This window comes from Sinocyclocheilus grahami, unplaced genomic scaffold (genome assembly GCF_001515645.1).
Source record: "Sinocyclocheilus grahami isolate Dianchi unplaced genomic scaffold, SAMN03320097.WGS_v1.1 scaffold127.1, whole genome shotgun sequence".
In the NCBI taxonomy this organism is placed as follows: Eukaryota; Metazoa; Chordata; class Actinopteri; order Cypriniformes; family Cyprinidae; genus Sinocyclocheilus; species Sinocyclocheilus grahami.
The window spans coordinates 752,564-764,586 of record NW_015505306.1 but is presented as its reverse complement, the minus strand read 5'-3'; the positions used below and the strand labels follow the sequence as shown (position 1 = coordinate 764,586).

The 12,023-nt window shown below is 36.6% G+C and overlaps 1 protein-coding gene across 1 annotated transcript in view; it reads right to left on the bottom strand.

The window, feature by feature from the left end:
- Positions 1 to 4,614, bottom strand: part of LOC107590375 (contactin-associated protein 1-like) — a 22,606-nt gene extending 17,992 nt beyond the window's left edge. Inside the window, exon 1 of the mRNA XM_016279088.1 lies at positions 4,437 to 4,614. Within this exon, the coding sequence (XP_016134574.1) occupies positions 4,437 to 4,500 (64 nt within the window). The 5' untranslated portion in view covers positions 4,501 to 4,614. The remainder of the gene's footprint in view (positions 1 to 4,436) is intronic.
- Positions 4,615 to 12,023: the final 7,409 nt, after the last annotated feature.

Sequence of the window (12,023 nt, the reverse complement as noted above, 5' to 3'; positions counted from 1 at the left end):
GTTTTTTTTCCCCCCCCCCCCCCCCCCCCCCCCAAGAACTTTTCCCATTGCATTCTGGGACTGTCTTCTCTGTGAAGCACACAAGCGATTCTGCTTTACAATCTGGATAAAACAAGAGGTGCATCCCAATTTGTGTACTTATGCACTATCATATGCCATTTTAAAGCATAAATAGTTTTCAGTGTGTTCACACTGAAAATTCCAAACAGAAGAAGTGCACTTCAAATTCCCGGATAACACATTTCCTTATGTAGCAGAAGGGGAGAACTTTTATACAATTTATACAATAGGCCTACATAGCGCATAGTAAAAGTACATAGTGTGTCATTTGGGATACAATGAAGGTGTCTTAGGGGGTTTCATAATTAAGATGGCTACCATTTAAAACAGTCTTCATCTAAAGATCTCACCAAAAATGCCTTTAAAATGTTGCCTCTGTAGACAGCTGAACGGGATGTTTTGGCAAAGGAGGTGAGATTAAATTCTCCCTTTCCTATACTTCTTGATAAACTAAATAGATCTTCTGTCTCTTGCTTCCTCTCACTCAATCTGTGCTTACAAAGTGGTATTTCCAATAGTTGCAAAATGCAAGTTTAAAACATTTTAAACTCTTTCATTGCATTCCCTTGTGATGTTATTTTTTTCGCTCTCAATTGTTCTTCTCCTCTTTCCCTCCAAAGCCCTTGGCTGCTCTCCACTCAAAGATAAGGGGGAACAGTCACGCATGTGAAGGAGCATCTTGAACGCTCGCTCGCTCTCTCTCCCTCTCTCTCTCTCTGTAACACATGTGTTGAATTACAGGCACTCCCCCCAGCAGGCTGACGCAGCACTTTGCTGTAGGAGAATCGAGTGCGAATCACGTGAGCTATCTTTCATCACTGGGAGGAGGCTGCAGTACACATGGGTCTAGACTAAGATTGCTGGTTTAGATCAGTCTATGTGGAGAGATTGGTATAAATTATTCATAACAGGACTTGCAGCACTGTAGGTAGCGGTCTTTGAATGAAATAAAAGATAAGCTCAAAAAGGACTTTAAAATACTGAGTCAATGTAAGACGCCACATCACTTCTTTCTACATAGCACACACACCCACTTGTCACAGACTAAAAATACACACAAACCTGTTTCCTGAATCTTTCACACCTTCCTCTATTTTGGATCTATTCTGTAGCCACAGCCACAAACACAACATTTAAACTCTATCAATATCTCACCAACCATGCTCTCTAAAATCAGCTTTCAGACAGACAGGGCATCTTAAATCTCAATAAAAATGACACTTTCAAACAGTTTTTCTGTGTTGACAGAGCACCCGTTTTCAGTTTGGACAGTTTCCACTCCCTTCCAAAGATTTATGCCAAATGCGCTGTGTTCGTTCTGTCTCATTTCCCTGCTCAGCACTGCTTGGATTATCCTCTTTACACAATATGTCATACTGAAGCTCTCATTGTTGTCAAAGAATCTGTAGTGAAGTGGGAGCCTAGCAAAACCCCGCTTTTGGGATTTCACAAAACCTCATTGTTTCAAGATAGAGTGTGCTATTATGGTTTCAACAAATTATGCTGACAATGTATTGAAAAACAATATTTAATATTAGCAAATGTAGTATTAGAGCTCGTATATAAACAGGGATATCCACACAAAACCTCAAAATGAATATGTTGTGTTCTGTTATTAACAGCTGACAGAAATTTTGCTGACATAATAAAAATAAAAACTCGAGACCCACTCACTTCAAAAACAGACACTGCTGTAATTTAAGGGACAACATGATAATTGAATGAATTCAAGAAAACTGAAATATAGAGTGCTTAAATTATTGGTGTGAGATTACAATGTGCTTTCCCTTAATAGATAAAATGTGATTTTTCTGAAGAACATTGCTAGAAAATGATCAAAATCATCAATTGACATGAAATGCACCCTTTATTCACAATGACTTGGCTATAGGCTATGCACACCTTGCCAGACCAAAATAATTGTAATATCATCATCATGCCACACAATCGCAATGATTTTAAGTACATACAAAATAAACTATCACAAGCTTTCTTGCAGCATCAAAATAACAACCCAAATGAAGTGTTTTGTGGAGATTCATTGAATCATAGAATAGAATATCGATTTATGTTAGGACATATTTTGTGGTTTGAGGGTTTAAATGCTGTAACCTTACGTAAGGATTCGCATGCAGTGTTCTACGGAGGGCCATGCAGAGACCTTTGGAGGGGCAGGTGCTCAAAGTATAAAAGGGGCTCCTGGAGCATGGCTTTTAATAGGGCTGTGCTCCTTACTGAGACATGTATCGAAACGGATGCTTCTGTATTGATAGCAGCAAATGCCGTGACGCAGTTTTGAAAAAGAAACACAGAACAGAAAAGACCATTTTAAGTTTAAAAGTTAAATACAATTTCTTTGCACCTCTTAATCACTCTGAAAATAGAAACGGAATTAAATTAGGCCTATTATTATTACTGAGTTTACAGGGTATGGTGGTTTTGCTGTTGTAAACACTACTGTTGTTGTTGTTGTAGAAAAAATATTCTGTCTTATTTAAAATAGAATTATATTATAATCCTGTTCTGCATTTACTCATTTTTTAAATTATAATGATGATAAAAACGGGATTGATAAGTAGCCTATAAATCGGAGGATGAGAAAATCAGTATAATAAGCCTGTTTTATCAGTGTTGTGATAATTATTTTTAAGGCACTCTACGTTTTTAAAATAAGTAATAAAAAAAGTTCAAAGTAATAGTTTTTTTAGTCAGATAGCATAAAGACAAGACCCCTCGACGCCCTTTAAACTTTCCCCAATCAAACAGACAGAACGAAAGAGAACAGGCACCTTTGTTTACATTGCTGTGTGTAGAACGCCAGCTGCATTTTTAATATTTAATTTTAAAGAAATGTAATTTCGTCTCCCGCACTTTACTCGGGCAGGTGTGTTCACATAGGGGTTTCGAGATTTAAATTCAAAGAGACAGTATCGATAGTCTATGCATGACCTGACGTTTAATTCATATCCAAAATGAGGAGAAGTGAATATCTGGAGCGCTCAACACTCTCATGCAGTGTATGTTTAATTCATCCTCGAAGCCGGAGGGCGCTCTCCTGCAGAAAGTCCAAAACAGACTCATAGAAGGAATGACTTATGACGTGCACGAAAGCCTTATATGGACAAAAGCATCCGGCTATCGCTTTAGCAGAGCTGAAGAAAAAGCAGAAAAAACGTGAAGACAATAAACACACGATTGCGAAAATATACGGTTTATGTGTGTTTTTCAAGTTATCTCCAGGTAATAAATAAACTTAATAATGCAGTACTGATTGACATATAATTTAGTAGCCTATAGAAACTATACATTTCCTGCCTTATTCTGTGATCAAAATGGAGAAAAGGTGCTTAGTAGCCTTTATAAACCGATCATAAAATTGTCATCACCTTACTTCCACAGGCTACACACAGCAATATAAACAGCAGCTGTGCATGCTCTCTTCACGCAGTTCTTGTATAATAATAATAATTGAATAATAGTGCTGAGTGCTGAGAACTGCACTTACCGGCAGCCGCGGACGTTATTATGAAGGCATCCTGGTAGTGCACCACATTAAAGGTGTCTGAAAGTGAGGGATAGTCCCTGATGAGATCGTCAGGTGAAAGGTCAGCATCATGTGGATCATTTTATTATTCATTCATTTTACTAATAGTTAGATTGGGCAGGCCTTCAGAAAATGGCGATTAATTACAACAACAAAAAAATTGCCTTGATAAAAGGACACTTTGGGCATCAAGGGGAAAAGGGGCAGGTGCTCAAGCACCCTTCTCACCCCGATCTGCACGTGCCTGGTTCTGCGTCATGTGAATTTGGGAGTTCAGTGAGTTAATGCGCCCGCCCTCTGTCTGTCTCCGCATAGGGCTGCTCCCACAAGCAACTTCACGGAATATAGGGAGCCACGCCATTTCAAATACACCGACACCCGTAAGACACTAAAGACACGGCTAATTCTGCACATACGTGCTTTCAAGAGTCTCTGTTTAACAGCAGGACAGTGTGTCCTTCCCACGTGTCCCCTGCGCAAGACGCACCTTTCCATGCAGAAACTTGCCCAAGTGAGCGCGCAGAAGCACTGCAATGCAGAAAGAGCCCACAGACACAGGCAAAGTCGCGAGCCCGGGCTCAGGACTACAACAGTGCTTTGCTGTCAGCTCAAACCCTTTAGACTTATTCATCTAAATATGGATCGGCAACAATGTTCACAATTTTGCACTGATTTAAAACAATAAAAGCTTAAAATACCGCAATTTTGAGATCAAAACCATTGTGTCATAGCTTTACTGAAGCACCTGTCCTGACAGAGAATAATAGTCACGTTTATAGCAAATAAGAAACATTTTATTTGCACTGAATTTTGCATCTGCAGTTTGACTTACGTGACGAGCAATGCTGAAAGGCGAGAAAGAGTAAAAGGCTTGGGGCAAGAATTTTTCCATCCATCCTCTCCGGGAGATGGAGTCGCTGTTAGATGATTAAATCAAATGTTATCCTTTCCTCGTCACCGGACAGAACAGCATCGTTTATCCGTCCTTTCGGCCAACTTGAACTCTCTCGGCCGGGATGGCGATAGACTCGCTCGCTGGAGGCGGGCGCGCGCGCGAGCGAGATAGTGGTGCTGATGCTGCGCTTTGGCGGGAGCGCGCATACTTTCATACTTTAAACGAAATTCCTTGAAACTTGGAATGTTGTGACAATCTGGTCGAAATGCATTTATAAACTCTCTGTTGTTTAATACCGAGGGGAAATGGAGTCGTATGGTCTAGGTAGACAGTGGACAGTCACGACTTGTAGTGTCCGGGTTCACAGTGAGGGAGGGGGTGCAAGATAAGAACAGAAAGAAAAAAAGTTTTGGACCCGAGCAGTTCGTCATAGTCATTTGTGTGAATTGGTTCGTTTGAACAGAACCTCTTAAAATGATTCCTATACGAGATCACGTTTTTCCTGACATCCTGGTGTTGACTAGACACATAAATTGAGTTTAAAGTGAAAAGTTGATATGAATTTAAATAAAATGTAGATTTTATTTAAATGGTTTAAAGATTTAAAAGATAACAACGATTTATAAATAAGGATGCTTTGTGGTCATGTGTCTTGTTGCAGCCTTGAAGCCATTTAAACTTAAATATTATTTTTATTTTTATTAAAACTAACTTTTTACCAAATTAGCCAAATCCTCAGTTCACTCCAAATGCTCATATCAACTTGTTCATCAGTTATTGGGTCACAACAACGAGACAGGCGCATGCTCATTCTCAGTTCAGCCAGTTCAGAAAGGTCAAATTTGTTCACAATACTGACGTCACTTACTATGAAGTACTGCACCATGTGCCATTTCAATGATGTATTTTTCTATTTGTGTCATGTTAGGCATATAATAGCTCAGCACAGTTGTCGCTTAATTTCCAATGCAGAGATCTAACATCATGGCTTTAGTTAAAATGTAGTTAAAAAGTCTGCATTTGCAGTGCCTCTCTTTCCTGCAGCGTGGGTTTGCCCTGAGAGCACAAGTTCCTTACTATACAATCAGTCCAACTGGTTACAATTTGATTTGTTTGTGGGGGTTGTTTGTACAAGATGGGTATAAAATCCGGATTTGTGTTGGAAGAGATTCTGTTCTGTCCATGATTCTGTGGTATACAAAGGCTTTGGGATTAAGAAGTGGGTTTGTAGGACAGCAACAGAGCAGGGTGGGAGCAGGGGTACATTCAAGGGCAGAGGGGGATTTGCAGAGTTTCTAATTAAATCAGATTAAGGTTTTACCAAAGTCCCTCCCTGTTCTTACAATCATTTTACACACATCAATACTCATTCATGAATATGAATATGCATGGGGAAGCAATCTGCAGTGCAAGGGGTTAAGATATCTTTTTATTTAAGAAAGGTCTCTATCTCCAGGCACACACACAATTCAAGCTGCAATCACTACATTATTGAGCAAAACTTATAAGTGACATGATTTGTGAAAATACATAGTTATCTGGGTAACTGGATGGGCAGGAGAACAGTGAAGAATATTAATTTTAAAGCATCAGTTATTGCTTTTACATAAAACAAATGCAATAGATTCAGCAAAGGATTAAATGATAAACCCATGCATGAATCCTCTGTTGATTTTCTTTACACTATCTTTATAATCCTATCCTTATCCCTAAATCAAGTCCATCTAATCAATGTGCTTATTTAATAAGTTTGTGAGCAAGGTCCTGAATTCACATACATTATAAAATCATTGACTATGTTTTGCGATAACATCTAAATTAGCTAAGTCAAAAAAAACAAACAAACAAAAAAACCTGTGAGATAATTTACTAACCCTCATGTTTTCCAAACCTGTATGATTTTCTTTCTTCTGCATATATTTTAGTCCATTCAAAGTAATTAAGTAACCAACACGGTTTGCTTATCGGTATTTTTCAAAATATCATCTTTTGATGTAATTTTGTTGTGTTTGTCATTTTTTTAAATGCCTATATAGTTTTATTTTATTTGTATTTATTTATTTAGTCATTTAGCAGACGCTTTTATCCAAAGTGACTTACAAATGAGACCAACAGAAGCAATCAATTGTAGTATTAAAATAACTAAAAACAGATCCAAAACTAAAAGCTAAAACTTTATGAATACTACATTATACACATTTTAAAAATAACGAAATTAAATAAAAATGACAAATACATACAACACAATTTCAAAACTTAACATTTAAATGAAAAACAAAAAATAAAGCTAAAAACAATTCAAAATATTAAAGAACAAAAGGTATGAGTATAATAATGATTCTAACATAACACTAAGCCAAACACCAAAAAAACAACTACATGTGTATGTACAACCATACACGCATATATATATATATATACACATACACGTTTATAAATTCTATATATACAGTATATATATATATATTATTTAGTTTCCATTTAGTTTGTTGAAGTATTAAAATAATTCAAATTAAATAAAACTAAAACTTAATAAAAGACCTATACAGACATAATAAATTCAGACATAATTTAACTAAAATTAAAATAAAACACAAATACAAATCAAACGACAGTAATCCTAAAAAATAACACTGCCAAACTTACATGCTAAAAAACAACAACTTACTTACACAACTTACACTTACTTATTATATTTTACAATTGCATTAAAAACAATAATAAGCTGAAATTATATATTTGATGTTATTTAGTAATATGTAGTATTTTAAAATGTTTTTTATTTCAAGTGACAAATGTTTGTTTTATGGATTTAGTATAGTTATCTATAATCACCCTGATTTAGACTGTTTATAGTTTTTGTGTATGTAGGGAACAGTAAAGACAAGCACTACAACATGATATGATAGAATGCCTCATATGAGCAGCAGATGGCACACACAAGTCATAGCGTGAGGTCTCTAGTGAAACAAATGCCAGCCAGCAGAAGCTACTGAGTGAAGCCACTGGTCAAACATCCACTTCCCTTTTCTGTTCCAACCAGTGACCTCTCCAGAAAAAGAGGAAATAAAGCTGTTCGTGTGATTCAGTGAGGAACAGATTTTTGTCTTTGGATCTCTACACGTGAGGGAAGTTTCACGTTGAGACATACGCACAGCTGTTTGGCTTACTGTGGTCTCAAGGTAGACATTCGTCAGGTTAAATTAGCTGGTTCTGGTTTAGTTCAGTTCAGTTCTCAGACTGTGAAACATCTTTGGATGGAAAGTGAAACAACTGATCGAGTAAAGTGTGCTGCTTTCGTTCAGTTAACAGAATAATGCAAATTGAAACCGTAGGAACTATGCATTTAAATGTAAATGCACTTCCTCTTCATCTCTTCCCCTTTGTAAAGGGTTTCCATAGTCTTTGTATTGCTCTAACACACATTCTGTACCCAGAAATGAACATAAAACCACACATGCCCCTAAACAAGTCTCTTCTATTCTGTTTCCTCCCTTCAACAGGATTTTCCTTTTGATCTGATGGTTTCTTCACTGCTTATCAGACGATCTGTACACTTATGCATATATGTGTGTGGTTATCACATGGTGTACTATATGAATTTTCCATATGGGTATTTGCATTTCTATCTCTTGGTCATTCTCTAAACAAACCCAATACTGTTTTGCTGATGTGGCCTTGTCTGTTGAAGTTAAGATAATGCAGGCAAAAACATGCATTAAATGACCTCCAAGTTAATTTTGTACTGTAAAACACATAGTTTGGTATGTTAGTTGGCATTTAGTTGTCAAAAAAAGTTTAGAGAGCCAGAACAGACTTGCTTAAAGGTCTAAGGCCAAAACATATAAATGACTGGAATTTATGCATGTTAATTTATGCAGGGAACAAAGTCAGTGACATACAAGCTTGTTCACAATGAAAAAGGAGGAAATATCTTGTTTAAATATGACAAGTTCTTAAAGCCCTATTAAAAGGTAAATCTGACATTTTAAGAAACGTATTGACCATGCATGACATATGATCATGAGGGCCTTTAGTGGTCAGTGCTTCTCAAACCCCCCAACCACTGCACATTTTGTTTGTCACCGTCATAGGCCACACCCAGTTCAAGTCTTGCAGACAACTAATGAGCTGATGATGATCTGATGTTAAATGAGGGAGACACACAAGATATGCAGTGGTTGCTGGCCTCCAGGACAGGTTTGAGAAGTACTGCTTTATGTTATCATTTCCTGTTTTGTTTTGTTTTGTTTTGTTTTAATGGGTTTGATTTGGCAGATAAAAGATTTTTCAAATATCAATAAGCAGTGAAATTTTGTTTTTTTCTATGAACTAAAGCCAAACACCAAAAAAACAACTACATGTGTATGTACAACCATACACGCATATATATATATATATACACATACACGTTTATAAATTCTATATATACAGTATATATATATATATTATTTAGTTTCCATTTAGTTTGTTGAAGTATTAAAATAATTCAAATTAAATAAAACTAAAACTTAATAAAAGACCTATACAGACATAATAAATTCAGACATAATTTAACTAAAATTAAAATAAAACACAAATACAAATCAAACGACAGTAATCCTAAAAAATAACACTGCCAAACTTACATGCTAAAAAACAACAACTTACTTACACAACTTACACTTACTTATTATATTTTACAATTGCATTAAAAACAATAATAAGCTGAAATTATATATTTGATGTTATTTAGTAATATGTAGTATTTTAAAATGTTTTTTATTTCAAGTGACAAATGTTTGTTTTATGGATTTAGTATAGTTATCTATAATCACCCTGATTTAGACTGTTTATAGTTTTTGTGTATGTAGGGAACAGTAAAGACAAGCACTACAACATGATATGATAGAATGCCTCATATGAGCAGCAGATGGCACACACAAGTCATAGCGTGAGGTCTCTAGTGAAACAAATGCCAGCCAGCAGAAGCTACTGAGTGAAGCCACTGGTCAAACATCCACTTCCCTTTTCTGTTCCAACCAGTGACCTCTCCAGAAAAAGAGGAAATAAAGCTGTTCGTGTGATTCAGTGAGGAACAGATTTTTGTCTTTGGATCTCTACACGTGAGGGAAGTTTCACGTTGAGACATACGCACAGCTGTTTGGCTTACTGTGGTCTCAAGGTAGACATTCGTCAGGTTAAATTAGCTGGTTCTGGTTTAGTTCAGTTCAGTTCTCAGACTGTGAAACATCTTTGGATGGAAAGTGAAACAACTGATCGAGTAAAGTGTGCTGCTTTCGTTCAGTTAACAGAATAATGCAAATTGAAACCGTAGGAACTATGCATTTAAATGTAAATGCACTTCCTCTTCATCTCTTCCCCTTTGTAAAGGGTTTCCATAGTCTTTGTATTGCTCTAACACACATTCTGTACCCAGAAATGAACATAAAACCACACATGCCCCTAAACAAGTCTCTTCTATTCTGTTTCCTCCCTTCAACAGGATTTTCCTTTTGATCTGATGGTTTCTTCACTGCTTATCAGACGATCTGTACACTTATGCATATATGTGTGTGGTTATCACATGGTGTACTATATGAATTTTCCATATGGGTATTTGCATTTCTATCTCTTGGTCATTCTCTAAACAAACCCAATACTGTTTTGCTGATGTGGCCTTGTCTGTTGAAGTTAAGATAATGCAGGCAAAAACATGCATTAAATGACCTCCAAGTTAATTTTGTACTGTAAAACACATAGTTTGGTATGTTAGTTGGCATTTAGTTGTCAAAAAAAGTTTAGAGAGCCAGAACAGACTTGCTTAAAGGTCTAAGGCCAAAACATATAAATGACTGGAATTTATGCATGTTAATTTATGCAGGGAACAAAGTCAGTGACATACAAGCTTGTTCACAATGAAAAAGGAGGAAATATCTTGTTTAAATATGACAAGTTCTTAAAGCCCTATTAAAAGGTAAATCTGACATTTTAAGAAACGTATTGACCATGCATGACATATGATCATGAGGGCCTTTAGTGGTCAGTACTTCTCAAACCTGTCCTGGGGACCCCCAACCACTGCACATTTTGTTTGTCACCCTCATAGGCCACACCCAGTTCAAGTCAGGGAACAAAGTCAGTGACATACAAGCTTGTTCACAATGAAAAAGGAGGAAATATCTTGTTTAAATATGACAAGTTCTTAAAGCCCTATTAAAAGGTAAATCTGACATTTTAAGAAACGTATTGACCATGCATGACATATGATCATGAGGGCCTTTAGTGGTCAGTGCTTCTCAAACCCCCCAACCACTGCACATTTTGTTTGTCACCGTCATAGGCCACACCCAGTTCAAGTCTTGCAGACAACTAATGAGCTGATGATGATCTGATGTTAAATGAGGGAGACACACAAGATATGCAGTGGTTGCTGGCCTCCAGGACAGGTTTGAGAAGTACTGCTTTATGTTATCATTTCCTGTTTTGTTTTGTTTTGTTTTAATGGGTTTGATTTGGCAGATAAAAGATTTTTCAAATATCAATAAGCAGTGAAATTTTGTTTTTTTCTATGAACTAATAGTATGATGCATAATGACATCCTAAAATTTTGTACTTAACGCCCCCACAAAAAATACCAAAAGGTAATTTTAATTCAAAATTTTAAGATATACTCATCAAACAGTGGTTCTGCATGAAATAATATAACTCCATGACCATTTTTCTAAAGAATATCAATTTTTCTGGTTACACCAAGCTCTAAAATATTTTATCAGGTAGAAATTATTCCAATAAATTCCAATAAATTATGAACAACTGGACAAGTCATGGGGGTCTTTGAATATTGGTGAGAACAATGGGTCAAAAAGGTTGACGTCCACTGCCACAGAAGAGGCGTATTCAGGTCATTGCATATATACATTATATGCATTTAATGGATTAATAGAATTAAAATGAATAGATAGAATGAGAAAAATTGGCATCATGTCATCCAACTGTTTTTGCTCTTGTCAGGTCCTGGAACACTTCCAGCCGGGGCAAACCGAGTCTATAGCCTCTCCATGTCTCATCATCCCCTGACAGGACAGCTGCTACAACAAGATGGCTGTGGTAGAGTTTATTGGGCAAATAAATATTCTGACTGCAAGCACTGGACAGCTGCCTAACACCATCTACCACAGACAATAAAGAGAAATTTGCTACCTCCTAAATCTGCAAATTCCCTTCAGGTAATAATCTGTTTTGGACAGTTTTAGGGACTTCATACAGACACTGGAGAGGTTAGCGTGCTAGCTCTGTCAGCAAGAGTTTCAATAGCAGGCACATTAAGAGTGCAAACGGTGTAAGCAAGTATTGTATTTTACAGAGCCCAGTCTAGTCCTATCATCAAGTTCCACTTTACAGTTTTAAATAACCATGACTGCAGCTCAGCTCACAGGCTAGAATAGTGTTTGCCTTATCAGGGTGTCAATGGCCATCAACCAACACCTTTGAAATGAAATTAGCACCCATTCATTTCTCTATGATTTTACTGAAGTCATTGCA